This window comes from Urocitellus parryii, chromosome 7, assembly GCF_045843805.1.
Source record: "Urocitellus parryii isolate mUroPar1 chromosome 7, mUroPar1.hap1, whole genome shotgun sequence".
NCBI classification, from domain to species: Eukaryota; Metazoa; Chordata; class Mammalia; order Rodentia; family Sciuridae; genus Urocitellus; species Urocitellus parryii.
In genome coordinates this window covers 15,627,713-15,648,552 of record NC_135537.1, presented here as the reverse complement: position 1 = coordinate 15,648,552, position 20,840 = coordinate 15,627,713, and the positions used below count along the sequence as shown (strand labels likewise).

Sequence of the window (20,840 nt, the reverse complement as noted above, 5' to 3'; positions counted from 1 at the left end):
TCACATGGTCTTTCCTCTGCGGGCATACATCCCTGAGCACTCTTTTTTTTTTTTCTTTTTTGCGATCCACTTTCCTCTTCTTATAAAGACAAGGGTCTTATTGAATTAAGGTTCATGCAGATGATCTTAAATTATCTCTTTAACAGACTATCTCCAATCAGAGTCCCTGTGAGGGGAAGGATTTCAGTGCTTGAACTTGGGAGATCCATAATTTAGCTCATAAGCCTTCCCCCTACTGGCAGCACCAACCAAGGGTAATCAACCTCCCCCTCAGTTCCCCAATACAAATCTAAGAGGGGTTCCTATTCTGATGTTCCACAGTGCTGAGGATTTCCACATCTACTTTAAATAGTTACAAATGCCTGTTCACTTGCCGATTTGGGCTTTTTTCCTGATGACAGGTGAGACAGAGTTCCCCAAGAAAAGTGCTTTTTAAATCAACTCTTGGAACCCAGCTCATCACAAATCATTAGATAAAGCTTGAGAATATCATCCCTCTTCAGAGCTTGCTAGCCCTAAAGCAATGTGCTGTAAGCACAGGAGATAGACCTAAGGTTATTATTTATGGCTTGCTTCCCTAGATTGAATATTTTTTGGACAGATGAAAATCAATAACATTCTACTCTGAAAATGATTTGATGAGGAATTCAGAGGAAGGAAGAGTCTCAGGGGAATTAAGATACATTCCAGAAAGAAGACAAAGAATGACCCTCCAGCAGAGCTGCAGTTATGACATTAAACACATTACCCAGGAAGTGGCTGCGTGCAGTTCCCACATCAACACTAACTGCGCAACATCAGAAATCACATCGCCAGGCACACGTGACTTTTCCATATGTGCCATTGTTTAATTTAATATTGTGGAAGAACAATTAGAACAAGGAAATTTCTGCAGCTCTTCACTTCCTCCACACCTCCACCAACCTGCCCTATCTCCTGATCCAACCTGGGCACCAGGAGCAACGGTGGTGAATGAGTGAGGACGGTGTCAGTGCGGTGTCGAGCAGTGGACAGATGTGGTGGAGGATGCTGTAGGAGGAGGGGTAGTGGGATTTGCTGCTTGTGGGGCAAGGGGGAAAGGGTGTCAGAGATGGCGCACAGGTGGCCTTGGTCAGCCTGTTGCCTGGAGCCCGTATCTGCTGTAGTGAGAAGCCCAGGAGAAGGAACAGGTCTGTGAACTAAGATCTGCAGGGCTGCCACTTGGCAGGGACAGTTTTTGAGGGTCTTCACGCCCTCTACCTCCTAAGCTCTTCCTGTTCATTGTTTAAAAACTGTGAAAAATTAGAACACTAATCCTACCTTATATAGAATGATTGTGAGATAAGAGAGACCATATATGATGGTGTCTGGGCCGTGGAAGGCCACTAACCAAATACTATCCTACCTTCCTCCTTCCAACTCCAGATCTATACAGTTGTTCCCTAGCGTCTATGGGAATTAGTCCCAGGACTCCCTATAGATACCAAACCTTACAGATGCTCAAATCCCTTATGTACAATGATGTAGGACTTGCATATCACCTATGGCACATCCTCCTATATACTCTAAGCCATCTCTGGAACTTACAAAGCCTAGTACAATGTACATGCTATGTAAATCCTCGTTACACTCTAATATTCAGAGAATAAGAACAAGAAAAGTTGTCTGTACAGGCTGGGTCCAGATGAATTTTAAAAAGTATTTTTGGTTGGCAGTTGGTTGAGTCTGTAGACATGAAACCTGTGTAATTCCTCAAAGACTGTTTAACCTGACACTTGAGAACATCCTTACCTACAGGGATAAGTTAAAAAACAAAATATAGGGGGGTTGGGGATGTGGCTCAAGTGGTAGCGCGCTCGCCTGGCATGCGTGCGGCCCGGGTTCGATCCTCGGCACCACATACCAACAAAGATGTTGTGTCCGCCGAGAACTAAAAAATAAATATTAAAAATTCTCTCTCTCTCTCTCCTCTCTCACTCTCTCTTTAAAAAAAAATACTTAAAAAAACAAAATATAGGGGCTGGGCAGGCGCTAAGCAACTCAGTGAGATCCTGTCTCTAAACAGAAATACAAAATAGGGCTGGGGATGTGGCTCAGTGGTCAAGTGCCTCTGAGTTCAATCCCCAGTACCAAAAAAAAAAAAAAGATAGGAGCTGGGGGCATACCTCAGTGGTAGGGTGTGTGTTTATCATTTATCATGCACAAGGCTCTGGTTTTGATCCCTGGGAGGGAGGGAGGAAGAAGGAAGGAAGAAAGAGAGGAAGGGAGGAGGGAGGGAAAGAAAAAGGAAAAAAAAATCCCTCAACGACAAAATACAGGGGCAAAATGAGGTGACTCCTGGTAGTACCAAATTAGAAGCCAGGTGTAGAGTTAAAGGTAGGGGAGTGTCATCAGAAGAAAACTTGGAAAGATAATCCTAGAGAATATTGCTGTTTTCATAGTTTTGACCAGGACCCACCCTGATTCCTAGCATTTGGTATGTTTAGAAATGAACCATTGACCCCCATCTTAGAGCATCCCTCCTAACTTGTAATGAGAGCTTAACTTTCCAACTGGCCTTTTCTCTTCTTTGGGTTCTGCATAACTTGAGACCAGCTTGTGGCTCCAAGATCTAGTACTAGCCCCAAGAATTGGAATTCTCCTATATAGCTAGAAATAAGGACTATCTAATCTCAATCTTTTGACTTCTAGAGGAACTTTGGCTTCCAGATATGTGAGTGTCTGGATGAGTGCTTTTGAAGACAACTAACTTTGGAGAAAATAGGTGGCCAAGTAGGAAAAGTGAGCCTTTATGTTGTGGAGTGTGGTATTTGACACCTAGGGGGAAAAATAATTATTTCTTTTCCACTGAGAAAAAAAAATGTATCTCTCTTTCTCTCTCTCTCTCTCTCTCTCTCTCTCTCTCTCTCTCTCTCTCTCTCTCTCTCATAATGTATTGCAGATGGATTCACATTAGAGAGTATCCATACACATAATCCTATATTACACCCCAGTTTGTTTGGGTTAAATCTAATCGGTACAAATATTGCTTTCAAAAAATGCTTGCAGAAGATTCCTGGGGATTACACAGGGCTGGCGGGCTCTGCGGCATAACTTCACTTTGCTGCAGTCTCACCAAACAGCAGCCTCTGGAGCCACCTGCTGACACAGTGCAGAATTTTGAGCATTTGATAAGGACTAAGGAAAGTCCGTCCAGAGTCATCTAGACTGCTGTGGATCTTCTGGGCCTGCTGTAGCCCCGGAGCCAACACCCTGGTGTGTTTCCTTGGCCCTGTAGATACTTTAATCCGAGAAGTGGAGCAGCCACATGAGGACCTCTAAAGCTCACGTCCTTTACCTGGACCTAAGAGAGGTACTGCTGACACAGTCAAGAAAACCCCTCTCCTGCCCACCTACAATCTTCTTCTCCTACCGCCAACATGTAACACAGTTACTCATGTCTTAATATCTTCCTAGGGCTTTTTCATGCCCAAGAAAGACTGTAGATTCTGTATTTGTCTCACTTTCCTGCCATGATAGAATGCTATCCATGCATCTAGGTGGCACATTCCTTTCTTCCCCTCAGTAATGTCCTGAGACCTTTCCAGTTATAGTCAGAACTCTCCCATATGTCTCAAGAGTCTTCCATGGTAGTCAAATTGTTAGGACAAAGAATAAAACCAGTTGTCATTTTGATAGAATAGAGAGGTCTCCTCACCCTCCCACCCAGCAATATGGCGTGTCTTTCCCCCACAACCTGGCCAAGATGGCATTGTTTGTATTTTTTAACCTTTGTTTCTCTGAGGGTTGAAAATGGTATCGCAACTTAAGACCTGTTTAAATTTCTTTCTCTGTGAACCCTCTTCTTCTCTTTTGTCTGTTAGATTGCTCTCCCCAGAGAGTTCTAGGCATCCTCACTACAGTAAGTAAAGTAGCCCCTTGTCTGTGATTTGTTTGCCAACCAGTTTACTGATTCACCCTTGGATTTGTACGATGTGGTTATTTTTTCCATGCTGAAAAACAACTTTGTTTGCAGTGGGTTTTTTCTCTTTATAAAAGGCCTGCCCATTTCAAGATTGTTCTTAAACTTTCCCTTTCTCCCAGTTTAATTTTTTTATTTTTTATTTTTTGATATTGGGAATTGAACCCAGGGGCACTCAACTACTGAGCCACATCACCAGCCCTTTTTTAGTATTTTATTTTAGACAGGGTCTCACTGAGTTACTTAGGGACTCACTAGGTTGCTGAGGCTTGCTTTGAACTTGCAATCCTCCTGCCTCAGTGTGGATGGGATTCAGGTATGCGTCATCATGCCTGGTTTTCCCAGTAATTGTGTGTGTGTGTGTGTGTGTGTGTGTGTGTGTGTGTGTGTGTGGTGTTGAACCCAGGGCCTTGTGCATGTGAGGCAAGCACTCTACCAGCTGAGCTATATCCCCAGCCCGCTCTCCCATTGTGTTTGAAGGTTACTTATTTTATGTTGCAGTCATTGACCTATCCAGAATTTGTTTTGCAAAAGATTGACACAAGGATCCATTTGACACACAAACCCCACCCCAGCTGTGTCACCAGTCTCTACCTTGTAACACCATTCCTTTGACTCATGGGCCTCCACCCTCAGCTGCATCTTCTATTCCTCTTTCTCTCCCAAAGTTTTCTCATGGACTCTGTCCCCTATCCTCACAGGCTGGTGTTCTTTGAACCTGAATCCCATCTTCTCCTCTTCATGGGCCACACATTCTATTTTCTACTCTAGAATTTCTACTATCTTCTTGCCTTTCTAAGATAAGCATTTGATTTCATGGCAGAAACTATTAACTCTAGGTTGAACCTCATATCCCTATTCAGGCATCTCCCACCTAAGTCAGGTAATTTGTTTCTGTTAATCTGACATTCTTAAGGAAATACTAACTGGGGTCCTATTTCTCATTATTTCATATAGGAAAAAAAATGTAATGCATTACATTTCAACCCCAAATCTCCATGTGTTATTCAGCTACCCATCACTGTGACAAATACCTGAGATAAGTCAACTTATAAAAAACAACAACAACAACAACAAAAAACAACAACAACAAAAAACAAGGTTTGCTATGGATCACAATTTTGGAGGTTTCATCCATGGTTAGTTTTTGCTTTTGGATCTATGGCCAGGCAGCATATCATGATGGGCACATGGCCGAATAAAACCTCATGTCTGGAAGTGAGAGGAAGAAAATGACTGGGGTCCCACCATACCCTTCAAGGGCAAACCCCAGTGACCAGGTTTCCCAGTAGGCCCCACCTCTTCAAGTTTCTACCCCCTCCCAAGTGTCAAGGTGGGGACTAAGCCTTTAACACAGGGACCTTTGGAAAACATTCTAGATCTAAAAACTACAGTATGCCAAATAATTTTCTAAAAGTCTAAAATCAGTGACTATTTATGTACAAGTAGTGGAAATGCTCATGATGTCAGGATACAAGATGCTTAGAACTTGTTTTACTATCACCAGACAATGCGATTGTTTACAAGTGATTGCATAATCAGCAGGAACAGGCCTTTCCAAGGAGCCATCCCACAACACGGACACCCTGTGTGTTCACACAGGAAGAGGCTTTCAGAACATCCACAGCATGATTCTCAGTCTGTTGCAGTCTGGCTGGGCACAAAATAACCGAGCCGCCACACAGCCTTGTAGGTTCAAACCAAACAGCAACTCTTTATTCCCAAACTCTCACCGGCACTCTACACACACTTCCTGGGAACACACTGCCTCCACTGGGCTCCGTGCGCCAATTCTCTCAGAACCCCGCTAGAACTCAACGGGAACTCCAAAATAGCGGGCGCCAGAGGCAGCAGGATCCGCCCTAATCCCTGAGCCGACCTAATCCTAGAGCAGGGTCACCTTTCAACCATTCCCTCTAGCAAAATGCCAGGCGTCATTTCAACTAAACTGTGGCTCTCAACATCAGTCTTCTGCTCATTATTGCCACCTCCTTCCATCTTTTTAGACCTTTTTCCCCTAGCCACTCCTTCCTATGAAAATTCAACATTTATACTGTGTGTCTGTTCCCAATACACTTCTTTGCTTTATGCACAAAGCAATATATTTTCCTTTCCTCTGCCCCCCACCTCTCTCCACTCCCCATTGTTATAATCTATTGAACTTCTGTTCTTCCTCCTCCATTATAAAGAGAAGACAATGGAATGAATCTGACATAATTTTCCTATGTACATATGTGAAAATGTCACAGTGAATCCCACCAGCATGTACATCCACAAGAATGGGGTCCTAACTAGAATGAGACATAGTCCATGCTTGTATAATTATATCAAAATGGATTCTACTGTCAAATGTAACTAAAAAGAACAAAAAAAAAAACAAGTAAAATATATTTTCACCTCTTCACTTTAAGGACCATCTTTTGTTCCCATTATTTATCACAGAGGACAGACAGTATCATCCCTTTTGAGAATTCACAATCTATAATACTTTTGCCACAATACTTTTGTGTTGTCCATTGTATTTAGAATGAAACTCAAGACTTTGAGGTTTCCTTTTTTAAGAATGTAACTCAATTTGCTTTCATGGCAGAAACTATAACTCTAGTTATAGTTTGATGCTCATATCCCTATTCAGGTTTCTCCCACCTAAGTCAGGTAATTTGTTTCTGTTAATCTGAGATTCTTATGGAAATTCTACTAAACGGGATCCCATTTCTCATTATTTCACATAGGAAAAAAATATAATGCACTATATCGTGTCTGTATTTTGTTAAAACTGTCATATGAAGTTTGGGGATGTAAATGTATCTTTCCTCCACATAAATATATTGAGATATTTGTAAATTCTATAAATTGTATAATAGCTTTATTGTGATAGAATTCATTCCCCATCAAATTTACAAATTTATTCTTAGTGTACAAAGTGGTTTTCAGGATATTCCCAGAATTGTGCAACCATCATCACAAAGAACCAGTCACCCAAATCCTGTGAGTTCTCCCAGAATGTTCTTGCAATCTGTCCTCAACAGCTCCTCTGCTGTTAGCCCTTCATCTCGTCACCACTTACCTGGATTACTGTAAGCCTCCTGCTGAGTTTCTCCTTTGCCCCAGTCACAGGTAAAAACACCAACTGTGTCAAATTGAGTTCCTTTTGCCTGCAGATTTCAATTCAGTAGCCTCTGGGACCCATTAAAATTTGGCCTCTTCCAGTCTATCACCCACTTGTGCCTGCATTTCCTTGTCCCATGATTGTACATCATGTTTCCTTCAACCCTTGAGTCATGACCATTATCAAAACAACTGACCTTTACAGGACTGTGTGCCTATGAAAGTTCTGATCCCTTTGCCTGATCCCTTTTCTTCTTACCCATCAAAGGAGCAAACTCCTATTCATCCTTCAAAAGCCAACTGCTCTTCAGCGGTGAGTCTTCAGCTTTCTGAAGCAGTGAGTCTGCACCTGGGGATCAAAGTAATTTTATAGAAAATTCTGTTACAACACTTACCATATTGTGCAGTAATTTTTCTCTTCACGTGACTCTTTCCCAATAAAGCATGTCCTGTCTCTTCTCCCCAATGTGGTAGTATTAGCCAATGTTGCATTCACAGTGTTGATCAGAGGGAGAAAAGGCATGTGAGGCTCGTTTTAGAGAATAAATGTGCTAAACTAGTGAATTCCTGGGAAATTTATAGTCAGGATAAGGATGGAATTGCTGCAGAATGTTGATGCTCTTGCAATCACAGAAGCAAGGTGAGCCAGGCACACAGCTGCCATCTGCTTGTATGGAGCAGAGGCTCCTTAGAAAGCTGAATTTCTGCCAGCCTCTTTCTTCCTAGTTTCAACTTTACATGCAATTTTTAATGTTGCAAATGAAACATGTGGTAATCAGATCCAAAGTAGTTCATTCAGTGCTTTTTAAGAAGAAACTCTGGAATGAGTGGGGGAGAAGTTTGTACTCTAAAGGAGTGAGATCACTCATTTACTCACTATGAATTCAGTCAAAGGAATTGAATGGATGCCGTCTCAAGATTACAGATGCAGAAGAGAGCCTTTCCTGTTTCCCACATCCCTGCAGCCCCATTAAAGAAGTGCTATCAATACTTTTTGCCTTTCATTCCAACTTATGGGTCAGGAAGAAGAGCCTCTTCAGTGAAGGAGATGGAGCGAGAGAGACTGACCCTGACTGGGATTCAGCCCTCCCAGGTGCTCTATCATCTTCCAGCTTGTGGAGCATTCCTCTCTTGCTCTCCGCTTCTTGTGCATGTGGCCAACAAAATTTCTTGGGAAGATTTTTCTCTCATGCAAATGAGAGCAAGTCAAATACACAGGTGGAGTTTGAATCTTTGCACCTAAGGCCATCACTTCAATCTGGCTTAACTTTGACAGAGCAGGTAATGTCGATTGCTACCTGATACCTGAGTCAGGCATTCTTAGTTGGTTTCTCAAATGTTTCTCAACTGGTTTCTCAACAGGTTTCTCCATTGGCTCAGAACCGATGAGCATAGAAAACCAAATAATAAACAGGATGCAGGCTGGGGAAGAAATGGGTTGAAATCTTTCTGGAAGTCAAGGCAGGCTAATTGGGGAGACGATGTTTAAGCTGAGATGAGGAGGAGTGGGTGTTTTCAATGTGGACAATGGAGGGCAGGGGAGAGGGGCTTTGGTGAAGGTGACAGGGACAATGACATGGTGGCAGAGCATAAGGTGCAGAGGCATGAAAGAACAAGCTGCATTCTGAGAACCACAAACCGTTTGCACTCAGTGACAGGAACATGGAGGTCAGAAACAAGAGAGAGCAGAAAGGTCTTTGGATATCATCTTGTTGATTAGTGTCTGTTGTGGCTGAGTAGATTTTTTAGCTTTCTTTATCTTAGTGAAGTTGTGGGATTCTAAAGACCTTTTATTTTTTTATTGTCTGGGCCTACAACCCCAGCTGACATAATACTTTCAGAAATCTTGAGGCTTTTGATGCATAGATATGTAATCCACTCTGAGACCAAAACTGTACCCACAAATATTATAAGATGAACCCTTTTGTACCAGGTTCCTCACATGGACTCTTTGGTGTCCTGTTTAACAGAGAAATTCTCCATGGCCTGCCCTGAAGACCTGTAAAGGGCTTTGGTAGTTTACCAACACTTATTAAAGCCATTATCCTAACAGTACCTGATATTTGATCTTTTCTTAGATGCTATTTCTTAATTTTTGCATCGTTTGTCATCTGGAGAAGGTGGGAGGTAGAAAAAAAATAGTTTCCTAACCCAGCATGTCCTAGTTCCTGAATGCTCAAGGGTTGGTTCTTTAGCTGCTCTCTCTCCTCTTGCCTTTGTTACCATAGACAGTGAAAAGGAGTCAGGTGGCACTTTTGACATTCCACCTTGGTGCTGAGGGCCATTGCCAAGTAGGAATGACGCATCAAAATTTCCTTGCCAGCGTACCCCATGTTAAATGGACTTGCCTTGGAAATCCGCTGTGACCTTGAATGTGTGTTTGAGAAAGGTGACCCTGCTCAAGGACGAGGGTGGATCCAGGTTTAAGGTGTATCCTGCAGGTTTGAGGAAGTATCCCGCTCCTTGGGTTTAGGGCGTTCCCGGGGCAGATTTTAGATTTCCCCTGAACGTGGGTGGAGGACAGTGTGAGTTCAGGACTAAAGAATTGCTGTTTAAATCTACAAGGTGTGTGGTGGCTCGTGATTCTGTGCCCAGCCAAGACTGCGGCACCTTGGAATCTCCTCAGCTATACCAGAGGTCAGCTGGTGAGCAGGTAGCATGTTTTTGTAATTAATGCCTGTTTGTAAATTCATGCCTGTCTGCCAGTCTTGCACATGGCAGAGCCAAGTGGTTGCAACAGAGACAATGTGACCCCCACACTTGATTGTAGAGTTGTTTTTCTATGGCTCTTTGCAGAAGGGGTTTGCTCACCCTACCCAAGACAATTGAGTCCATTAGATACATTTTTCATTTTCCAAAGGTGTTGCCAAATCTATGCCACTGTATAACAAGGATTCCTCCTTTAATTTTCCAATAACAGGTTGCCCATAGCTAGACTAGTCCACTGGAAGGCAATCAGCACTCTTCAGTACTTACTGCAACTGGGGTGCTGGGTCCAGCCTTCTCCACGTACTGTGTGGCCATCCTCCCACTGGGAATCCTGTCTGAGGCTGGCAAAGGACTCCACCATTCAAGATATTTCTCTGTGCAGCCCAATCGCAACTCCACTCCTGAACCTCTTATAGCTTTTGTGCTGATTAGGTTCCATTGCAGAGAACAGAGTTTGCCTGAGCTGACATGAGGACTGAAAAATTCATGACCAGCATTAAATGGCTTTTGGAATCATTGGAAGGGGTGAAGACTCATATGGGCTAAGCTTCCAGGAGTGTCTCATAAAGCTGCTGCAATAGATCCTGCCATTGCAGCAGCAAAGAAGACTAGGAAATGTGATTTTTAGCTTCTTCAATGGTTTAAGTCTGCTTGTGTGGCTGTACAGCATGGACTGGTGACTTGAATGGCAGAGATTTGTTTTTTCACAGTTTTGGAGTCTAGAAATCCAGACCAAGGTACCCTTAGTGGTGGGCTTGAGAGGGCCATCTGTTTGCTGTATCCTCATGGAGGCTTTCCTCTGTGTTTGTGTGTGTGTGTGTGTGTGAGTGTGTGTGTGTGTGAGTGTGTGTGTGTGTGTGTGAGTGTGTGTGTGTGTGTGTGAGAGAGAGAGAGAGAGAGAGAGAGAGAGAGAGATCGATTGATCCATCTCTGGGTCTTTTCCTCTTCTTATATGGACACTACTTCTATCAGGTTAGGGCCCTACCCTTATTACCTCATTTAACTTTAATTAAATGAGGTAATAAGGGTAATAAGTTCTCTAAAGGCCCCCCTCTCCAAATGTAGTCACATTAGTTGTTAGGGCTTCAAATATGCGTAGAAACGATTCAGTCCACAACACCAATTCTCCTCAGCAGGGAGGCAAAATCAAAATCCTCAGACAGGATTCCCAGTGGGAGGAGGCCACACAGTATGTGGAGAAGGCTGGACTCAGCACCCCAGCACTCTGAATATTGAGCAAACCATTTCGCAATATCCATCAAACTTTGAAAAACAAAGGTGAAGTTACTCATTGCAGCATTATATGTGTATTAGCAAAGGCTTGGAAGCAACCGCAACAGAAGGGCCCACAGACAATTAAATAATGGAATACTATGTAACTGTGAAAAAATAAGGGAACTCTGAGAGGAGTGTCTGGGATGGAAAACGCTCTATGATGGGGTGTTAAGTGGAAGAGAAATTTAGAACAAGTGAGCAGTTTACTATATGCCCAGCAAAGGAAACATCTATTTTTGATTATTACCTGTGCATATGTGTGTACATGTGTATGTATGTGTGCATCTGTGTGTTTTCCAGTAGGTATTATTTGCTCACATATATTTATTTATAAATGACACAAACAGACAGCTATGGTTGCCATGGAGGGAGGAATTGAATAGCTGAGGCCAGAATGGGAGAGAATGTTCTGTGGTATGTTTGTGCATTTGGGGGTTGTTTGTTTGTTTAGAAAGCAGATTCTGAAGACTGTTTGCTGTCCAGGATGTTTACTGCAGAGTGCCCTTGGGATCAATGTCTGTGAGAGAGGAGAAGGAATCCAGTTTGAGCACAGGCGGGAGCTGACCTGCAGCTGAGGCCTGGCACCAGCATCCTCTGCCTGCCCACTGAGAACTCAGGAGCTGGAATGGCTTAAGAGTTATCTTGCTTTGGACCTTCAACAGTCACTGGGTGTGAACTGCCGGGAGAGGGTGTGAGCTTGGGAGGGGCTCTTCACAGCTGCAGCAATGCTTATGGGCTGCAGATCCAAGCTCCCTGCTCATCACACTCCCCTGCTCATCACACTCCCTGAGGTTGGACAAGTCCTTCCTGGAATGGGAATCTGAAGGCCACATCTCTATCATGCAGGGCCTCTTGATACTTCTCTGACATCACCTCCTGCTAATGTGCATCTCACTGCTTTGCACCTTATGTGTTTCTATCTCAAGTTCTTTTTCTTTACTGTTCCTTTGTCCTTATTGTTCCCCCCGCTTAAATAACTAGGTGGTTCATGCTTCCATTTCCTTACTTCATAGTTCCTCTCAGATAAGAGGATATTTCTCCTTAGCTGAGAGGATTCCCAGACCAGAGGACTTCCCTGACCATCTCAGTCAACATAGTACACCATCCCTGGAATCCTATGATATGACTGTTTCTTTAACATGCTTTACTTCTTTTTCTGCGTCACATCATCTCTTAGTATACATTCCTTTGTTTATTTACTTTTTGTAGTTCTTCACTGACAGCAGCCTCCTCACTCTGTATTGAGCCCAGCTGTACCCTCAGTGTCTAAGATCACACAACAATAGGAGCATAGCATGCTTTCAACAAATAAGTGTTCCATGAATGTATGAAGGCACCAGACACTGTGCCTGGCTCAGATGGAGTTGTAAGCAAAATCACTGGTAGGCGCTGCCTTCAGGGAGCTTGCTTTCTGGGTGGGGAGAGGAAGTAATGAATCCATCACACAGACATAAATTTCAGTCATGAAGTGACCTGTGATGAAAAGGATCATGGTGCCAGAAAAGCAAGAGCAGGTAACTGAAAGGAAGGGCATAGAAAACTGTCGTGGGAAGTGACAGTGACGTGTGGGTTGCGATCTGAAGAACGAGCAGGCTTTGTTTAGGTAAAGGAAGGGGATGGATTTATCTTTTGAAAATGTCACTCTGGATTGAATGAAGAGACTAAATGATGGGGCGAATGTGTGCGTGTACACAGGATTATTAGGAAACTATGGAAATCCTCTAGCAGAGGGGTGATGGTTACCAGAATTAGGGGGACTCTTGTGGTTGGGAGACACATCTGGATTTGAGAATTATGAAGTACACAATAGATGAGACTCCCTTATGGCCTGTATATAGGAGGTAAGAGAGATAAATTGTATAGATGGTTGAGAGAATATTGGAAGAGGAAGTAGTGCATTTTACTTTATTTCCTGTTTATGTATGTATATGGGGAAGAACAGTGAAATAATTATCATTTTCATTTTGAGGTATTACTGACATCTCCAATATGAAAAATCAAGTAGACCATTGGTTTTAAGAATGAAGAGTTCAGACATGTATCCTGAACTGGAGATACCTTTTTTTTTTTTTTTTTTTTAATTCTGTGTAGGTGGTATTTAAAAATGTGGGAGTAGATGAGATTGCCCAGCTAGAAAACAGTGAGAAGAGATGAGTCGAATGACCTTGAGGAAATCCCATGGTTAGTGAAAACAGATTTATCAAAGAGAAACAGGACCAACTTGATATGTTGGAGGAAAATGTAGTATTACCTCAGGACAGCATTTCTACAAGGAGTACTCAACAGTGTCAAAACTACTGAAAGAGTACGTGAGAACTGAAAAATACAGTTGCACTGATAACAGGGAGATCATTGGCGGTGTTTGTGAATCGCTGTTTCTGTTGCAGAAGGAAGGTTAGGGTGAGTGGAGACGTGGTCACACAGAAGTTGAGGGGCTGCTTTAGGATGGGACGGGGCACTCAGAGTTTACAAGAAAGAATGAAAAGTCCCTGCAGAGGACTTATTTTAAATACTACGGAGTGACTGTTGCAATGGGAAGAGAGTGCAGGGGTGCAGAGGTGAACAGCTTGGTGTGTGTGGCATAGGGGGAAAATGAAAGAGAAGTACCTGCTTCTCCAAGCGTTATTAATAAGGGCGACTTGTAAAGGGTGCTCGGCTCTCCAACTGTTTCACGAAAAGTCAACGTGCATCCATACTCAGAGCGATGAGAACCAAAGCAAGAGGATCTTAAATACTATACTGATTTTGATTATGCTGGGATAATGGTAAAGATGCTAAAGATCAATCTGATGACACCCGGATGGCAAGGAAAGCACAAGCGCCAATCAGGCCCCCATCCCGAGGCGCCGAGGAACGCGGTCACAGCTGGCCAATCACAGCACAGGAAATCCCCGGCGCGCTCCCGGCCCGGGACTCTAAGGGTTAAGATCAACGAGCGCTGCATCCTAGAGGGCCCCCCGCACAGCCCGCCGGGGAGGTCGGGGCCACTTCCTGTCCCGGCCTCGGCCGGAGCGTTTGGGACCCCGGGCGGCGGGGTCGGCCGGGACCGGGCTCTTCCTCCGGGTCCCCTGGGGGTCGCTGGGGGGCGGCGCGCCGGGAGCGCAGCCCGGAACCGTGAGTCCTCCGGTCCGGGAGCCGAGGGCTGCGGGCGGCAGGGCGGGGCTGCGGCGCCGGCGTCCGGGGGTCGCGCCGGCGGACGCGGCGTCCCGAGCGCAGCGCGTTTCCCCTGAGGGCGGTCGGTCCAGAGCTGCGCTCCACCCCTCACCTGCCTGCGCTGTCCCAGTGACAGCGGCCATTCTCAGTGGCGTGACCTCTTAAGGACATGCTGTTGTGTCATTGATGACCTGAATTTGCCCCCTTAGCTCCAGTAGTATCGCAGGGGAAACGGTGGGACGGGGATCGGCCCCCCGAACCCTTGAGTCCTTGCTAAATTCCTGGATAGAAATGCCCGTTTTAACAGCCACCGCCCCCCGTTTTGCCTTCAGGTGTAGGATTTTTTCTTCCCACTGAAACACTGGGAATGTCTGTGATTTAGGTCACTTCCCCTTATATAACCGGCCCTAGTTGCCTAGTGTGTTTGGAACTTCCACAACAGTGGAGGCACTCTTGGAGGAGTATTTGCATTTCGGGATTCAGCCCAGCGCTGCTCCCCCCTCTCCTCCATGGTATCTGCTCTGCTTCGCAGTATCGCAGTATGGGATGGGCTTCCAGGAGGTGGGCCTCCCAATCCTGCTCTACTGTTTCCTGGTTGTACCTTGGGAAAGCTTCTTTATACCTTTCAACTTATCTGTGAAACCATCTTTAAGATTTTTTTTTAAATATTAAAATATGTGGGGCTATTTATACACCTCAGGCTATTTTGAGAATGATAAGAGAACCATGCAGATTATTTATTTCACTATCAGGCACATGACAGGCAGCAGCTGGATAAAAATTATACTGTTTTTTTTTTCGTTTGTTTTTAATATATGTGCCTTTGGAGATTCTTCATTTTAGGCTCTTTTGTATTATTTACATCCTGAAATGAATCCAAGTCCATAGATAACTGCCTTCTGGTGGTAGACCACATTCTCTAATCCCTTAAAGTGGTCTGGGGGTGTAGTTGGCTCCAGAAGATGAAGTGTGGGCCGAAATGGTCAGCATGATTATGATAGGTTAATAAACTAAGTGCAAGTCTGGAAGAAGTCCCTGTTCTGATTCCCTTTTATACTTAGAAGTGACTGGCTACAATTATTTCAGCTCTGCTTTGTTCTGTTGTTACTAATTTTATAAATCTTAACTTTCCATTGAAACTGACTTTCTTCCTTCTGTCAACCATCTGGTTAGTTATTCTTTTGAAACTAAACAAGTTGCTTTCTCTTCTTTAGCTGCTTCTTTTGCCAGCATAGGGAGTTCTTGGAGTTTTTATAAGTTACTAGTGATGCCTTTTCTGCAAGAATATTTTGTTTTTTCATATATTGGGGATGTGGCTCAAGTGGTAGCGTGCTCGCCTGGCATGTGTGGGGCGCTGGGTTCGATCCTCAGCACCACATAGAAATAAAGATATTGTGTCCACCAAAAACCAAAAATATATATATATATTAAAAAATTCTCTCTCTCTCTAGACTCTCTCACCAAAAAAAAAGGTATTTTTATGAGTGGACATCAAGTACTAGTTTTCATGTCTATATTTGAAGCTTGACCTTCAGATTTTTAATGCAAAGGTAATAATAAATAGTATAAATTATGATAATTTAAAAATTATTTTCTTAGAATAGGTAATCAAGTTTACTCTTATTTCTGAACACAGCCAATTTTCTTCAGTATGGTCTCAACAGAACATTCTGTGCCTACAATTGCTATGTTGTAATTGTTGGGAAGGAAGGAGGAATAAACTTAGAACAAGTACCTCCAAATGTGACCCCTGTTTCCATCCACAGGGTTTCTGCTCCCTAACCTGGCTGTGATTATTGTGATGGAGCAAGGAAAGGAACTGTTGGTGGCAGAGTCTAAAGGTTTCACCAAGAGGGAAAATTTGAGAGTCCTCTTTTCAGGTGAGGGATTGAGAAGATTGTCTGAATCATTAGGCAGTCTGTTACAAGATGTGCTAGAGACCCTGTGGACAGAACAAGGTGTTAGAATGAAAAAACACTTACCTTGGATCTCTGCTCTGTCACTTATAAATTGTGTTAATTATTTTGGCCTCAGTTTTATCATCTTTAAGGAAAAGATAGATGATGAATGATAATCTGTATTTCACAAATATTTTAAGATTAATGAGATACCACATGGAAAGCTCCTGTTCTTAGTAAAGGTGGTTATTGTTATTTCTGTATTTGCTCATATTTTAACTAAGCTGTTGACAGGTTGGATGTTGTCAGATGGGATCCTGTACACTTTCACCCCTACTTAGATTCCCTTTTTTCTTTCACATCTTCTAGCATAAAGTTTAATGTGTTATGTTTAGATTGAGAGTCTCCTTGACAGTTGCTAACAGGTTCAATTGCTTCACTTGTGCTGTTAATTCTCCTGCTTCTGGTGAACACATAGAATAAAAGAAGTAAAAAGCTTGAAAACACTTTTTTTAATATAAAATACTTGATGAGGTTTTACATTGTTTTTTCCTCTGTTTCACTACAATTCCGAATTTTCTAGTAGAGATCAGGAAATATGTTTAGAATATTTGTTTATTTTTGCAGGAGATGAAAGTAAGAATATTATGGGAACTGCTCAACACAATGCTCCTCAGGCAGAGAAACTCTGTCTTAAAGATAGAATTTCGCAATGGCCTAAACATCATGGACCAGAGAATATTAAGAATGAGGATACAAAAGAAGCACCATTAGCATGTTCCCAAGAAGATGAGATGTGGTGTCATGATTCCTATGAGAATGATGGCATGTCACAGTGTTGGGAAAATTGTATAAGAAAAGCAGAAAAACCCAACCACCAGGAATGGGACCCGGAAGAACATAACAGTGTTTCTGTACAGCAGAATTCATCCTTGGGAGAGAAACCCTACAAATGTTTGGAATGTTGGAAAAGCTTCAGCAATAGTTCTCATTTGCGTACTCATCAGAGGACCCACTCCGGAGAAAAGCCTTATAAATGCTCTGAGTGTGAGAAATGCTTCTGTAATAGTTCTCACCTGATCCAGCATCTGAGAACACACACTGGGGAGAAGCCGTACCAGTGTGGCGAGTGTGGGAAAAGCTTCAGCAACACCTCCCATCTTATTATCCACGAGAGGATACACACAGGGGAGAAACCCTACAAATGTCCCGAGTGTGGGAAGAGTTTTAGCAGCAGCTCTCACCTCATTCAGCACCACAGATCACATACAGGTGAGAAGCCATACGAGTGTCCTATCTGTGGAAAAGGCTTCAGCCACAGCTATGTCCTAATAGAACATCAGAGGACTCACACTGGAGAAAAGCCCTACAAGTGCCCCGACTGTGGAAAGAGCTTCAGTCAAAGTTCCAGTCTGATCCGCCACCAGCGGACACACACAGGTGAGAAGCCCTACAAATGTCCTGAATGTGGAAAAGGCTTTGGTTGTAATTCTACTCTAATTAAGCATCAGAGAATCCATACGGGAGAAAAACCCTATCCCTGTGCAGAATGTGGGAAGAATTTTAGTCGAAGCTCCAACCTTATAGCACACCAGAAAACGCACACAGGAGAGAAGTCCTGTGAAAATTCTGAATATGAGGAAAGTGTGCATCAGGACTGCAGTGTGGTAGAGGACTGCAGAGTCCAGCCAGGAGAGAAGCCCTATAAATGCTGTGAATGTGGGAAGAGTTTCGGCCTTAGCTCCCACCTCATTAGACATCAGAGAACGCACACGGGGGAGAAGCCTTACAGGTGTTCTGAGTGCTGGAAGACTTTCAGTCAGAGTTCCACCCTAGTGATCCACCAGAGGACTCACACAGGAGAGAAGCCTTATAAATGCCCCGACTGTGGTGAGTGCTTCAGTCAAAGCTTTAACCTCATCAGGCACCGAAGGACCCACATAGGAGAAAAACCTTACAAATGTACTGACTGTGAGAAATGCTTCAGCAGAAGTGCCTATCTCAGTCAGCATCGGAAAATTCACATGGAAAAGTCTCTTGAGTCTCCTGAAGTGGGGGGTTTCCTTCATGAGTGGACGTGGAAAAGCTGTTCAGGGAAAATGGCCCTCCTCCCTTCATTTTCAGTCTCAAATTCATCTTCTACCTGAGTTCCACGGATGTTTCATGCTGTCCCTCCTCCCCCACTGGACCATTATTAGGAAGGTATTTGGTGATAATTGTGCTCTAAAGTTTATTGGTGTGTTTCTCAAATGCCTGGAAAAAGTCAAACTCTCTGTTTAGAGGGAAAAACTGAGATCCACTGGCTACCTAATCTGTCCAGGGAGAGGCCACCAAGGACTGAGGAGGAACTTTTAAAATGTAAAGTGAGGTAGGAATGGCTTCAGATGGAAATGGAGAGTAATCCTGGGATTGAGCCAAAAGACCTGATGCTAGAATTGCCATTGAATCTCCTCATTTCCTTTTGTCTTATTGAGTGTAGACAGAGCATTATTGTTCTTAAGAGTTTACCCAGAAAAGTTCATTTTGAACAAATAATGCCATTGCCTGGCTGTTTTTGGAGGTCTTAAGAAGAGATGTACTTTTTCCAAATGCATTTTTATTTTCTAAAAATGAACTTGAATCTAGAACCCTGTGTCTATTACCATAGCTTTTAGCCATATATGGCTACTTACACTTATGTTGATTAAATGAAATTTAAAATCCAGTTCCTTAGTCAACTAGCTCCTTGAAAAGTGCTCAGTAGCCACATATGACTAGTGGCTGTTGTATGGGATATCATCATAGAAAGTTTTTTATTTCAAGATCATCATTCTAGAGAGACTCATAAGTCTTTCCTTTCAGGGTAGGAAGGCACTCTGGGGTTTTGCTCTCCAATAGGAATTGAAATAGAATAGAAATGGGTTTGAAAGCACTGGGTCAAGAAAGTGGGTATTCTAGTGACTCTGTGTTCTCATTTATGTTCCACCAACTGGGTTATCTAGTGATAAAACATCATTGTCTTGACTAAAGCCAGGATAGGAAGTAGGATCCTGAATTATTCTGTTTTTAAATTTTAGATAATCTTTTGCCTGAATTTTCTCTTCATGTTATTCCTGATTAGATCAGGAACTGGATTCTTTTTCTAATAATTAACACATTAATTCTGAGCCAGTGTCCAAGAATAGTTTGCCTTTGAACACTGATATTCTTTAGCTCCAAGACTGGCTGTTTTCTTGGGCCTCTTGACATACTTGGTCTGGGGATCTGATGATTGCCATCATCAGCTCTATAGAAATGATGCTTTGGGAGGTATTAGATATATCCTATTCCCCTCTCCCACTTTTTCCTACTATTGTGAAACATAAATGTGTAAAAGTTCAGAATTCCTCTGAGTTGCCCAGGATTGCATTTTATTGTGGGATTCAAAATATTATGAAGAATATGTAAAGATGGTATATTAGGAACGTGAAGTTAGCAGGACCGACTGCTGAAAAGGTTGTAGCTGGCAGGTAATTGGTTTGTATGAGGATTTTTTCATCTTTCGTGCTTGTGACACACGTGTCCTTTAGTATTGTTATATGATTAAAAAAAGAAAAAAAGCTAATAAAGGAATTTAAGATATATTTGGGGGTGATTTTCTGATTTCAGAATTTTTTTTTTTAATGTGACTCCCACCTATGCATCTTTCCACCTTTGTATGTTATATAGTAATGCCCAAGTTATCTTAAGTTGTAATATCTCAGGGCAAGTTTTGATAGTATTTTTTTTTTTTTTTGCCACAGAAAGCTGAGCGTTCAATTAATCATTAGTAATTAAATTATGGGTTTAGGGCTGGGGATGTGGCTCAAGCAGTAGCGCGCTCGCCTGGCATGCATGCGGCCCGGGTTCAATCCTCAGCACCACATACAAAGATGTTGTGTCCGCCGAAAACTAGAAAATAAATATTAAAAAATTCTCTCTCTCTCTCTCTCTCTTTAAAATAAATAAATAAATAAATAAATAAATAAATAAATAAATTATGGGTTTATTATCAAGGCTGAAATTTAGTATCAAGGCAGCAGCTATGAGGCTAATCACATGATCTATGGCAAGTGGCCCCTCTGAGCCTCAGTTCCTTCATCTGTAAAATGAGGATAATGCCTACCTTGCAAGGTTGGTATAAGAATTAAATGTTTACAAAACTTCTGCCAGAAAGCTTAAAATAAAATGCAGTTAATATAAATATTAATGGTATTATTATTAATTGAAACAAATTAAAAAATGTCATCCACATGAAAAATACAGCAATACAGCTCCAAACTTATCCTGCTTAGAGATTCTGTTTGATTCAATTCAGGAACCAAAGGAACAAGGTATTAGAAAAGCATGAGATGATATGTGTTTTAAGTTTGTGGGCTGTCAAAAATGCTTTTATTTACAACACTTGGTACAGGCAGCTATGATAGGGCAGGAAATATTACTGAAGTTTTTGTTGTTCATGAAACAAAGGATTTGGATTAAAATACGAAAGATCAAAACAGCATGTTTGACAACAGGTAAATGTGTGTCCTCTCACCATCACCTGCACTATGTTTTATGACTGCTAACAAAAGAAACATGTTACAAACTTGAGCTCTACAGGAATATAGACATTCACATTTTATATTGGTTAAGATGAACTCCATTATTAAAATAGTTTGGTGAGAATCCTTGTATCTGGATAGGAAATAAGGAAAATTGAAGAGATTTGTCCCTTGTGATGAAAAAAATAACAAATTCAATCATATTTGATGTTTTTG

General features: G+C 42.5%; 1 protein-coding gene across 4 annotated transcripts; it reads left to right on the top strand.

Annotated features, from left to right (window-relative positions):
- Nucleotides 1–14,010: 14,010 nt before the first annotated feature.
- Nucleotides 14,011–20,840, top strand: Znf572 (zinc finger protein 572). 4 transcript variants are annotated; one of them, XM_077800508.1, is made up of 3 exons: nt 14,011–14,146; nt 15,952–16,065; nt 16,711–20,840. In XM_077800508.1, exons 2-3 carry the CDS (start codon nt 15,987–15,989, stop codon nt 18,228–18,230), a joined length of 1,599 nt encoding a protein of 532 aa, XP_077656634.1. In that variant the 5' UTR covers nt 14,011–14,146; nt 15,952–15,986; the 3' UTR covers nt 18,231–20,840. The 4 variants fall into 4 exon arrangements, with proteins under 4 accessions (XP_077656634.1, XP_077656635.1, XP_077656636.1 ...); XM_077800509.1 differs by lacking the exon at nt 15,952–16,065; XM_077800510.1 differs by lacking the exon at nt 15,952–16,065 and having other exon boundaries at nt 14,011–14,158.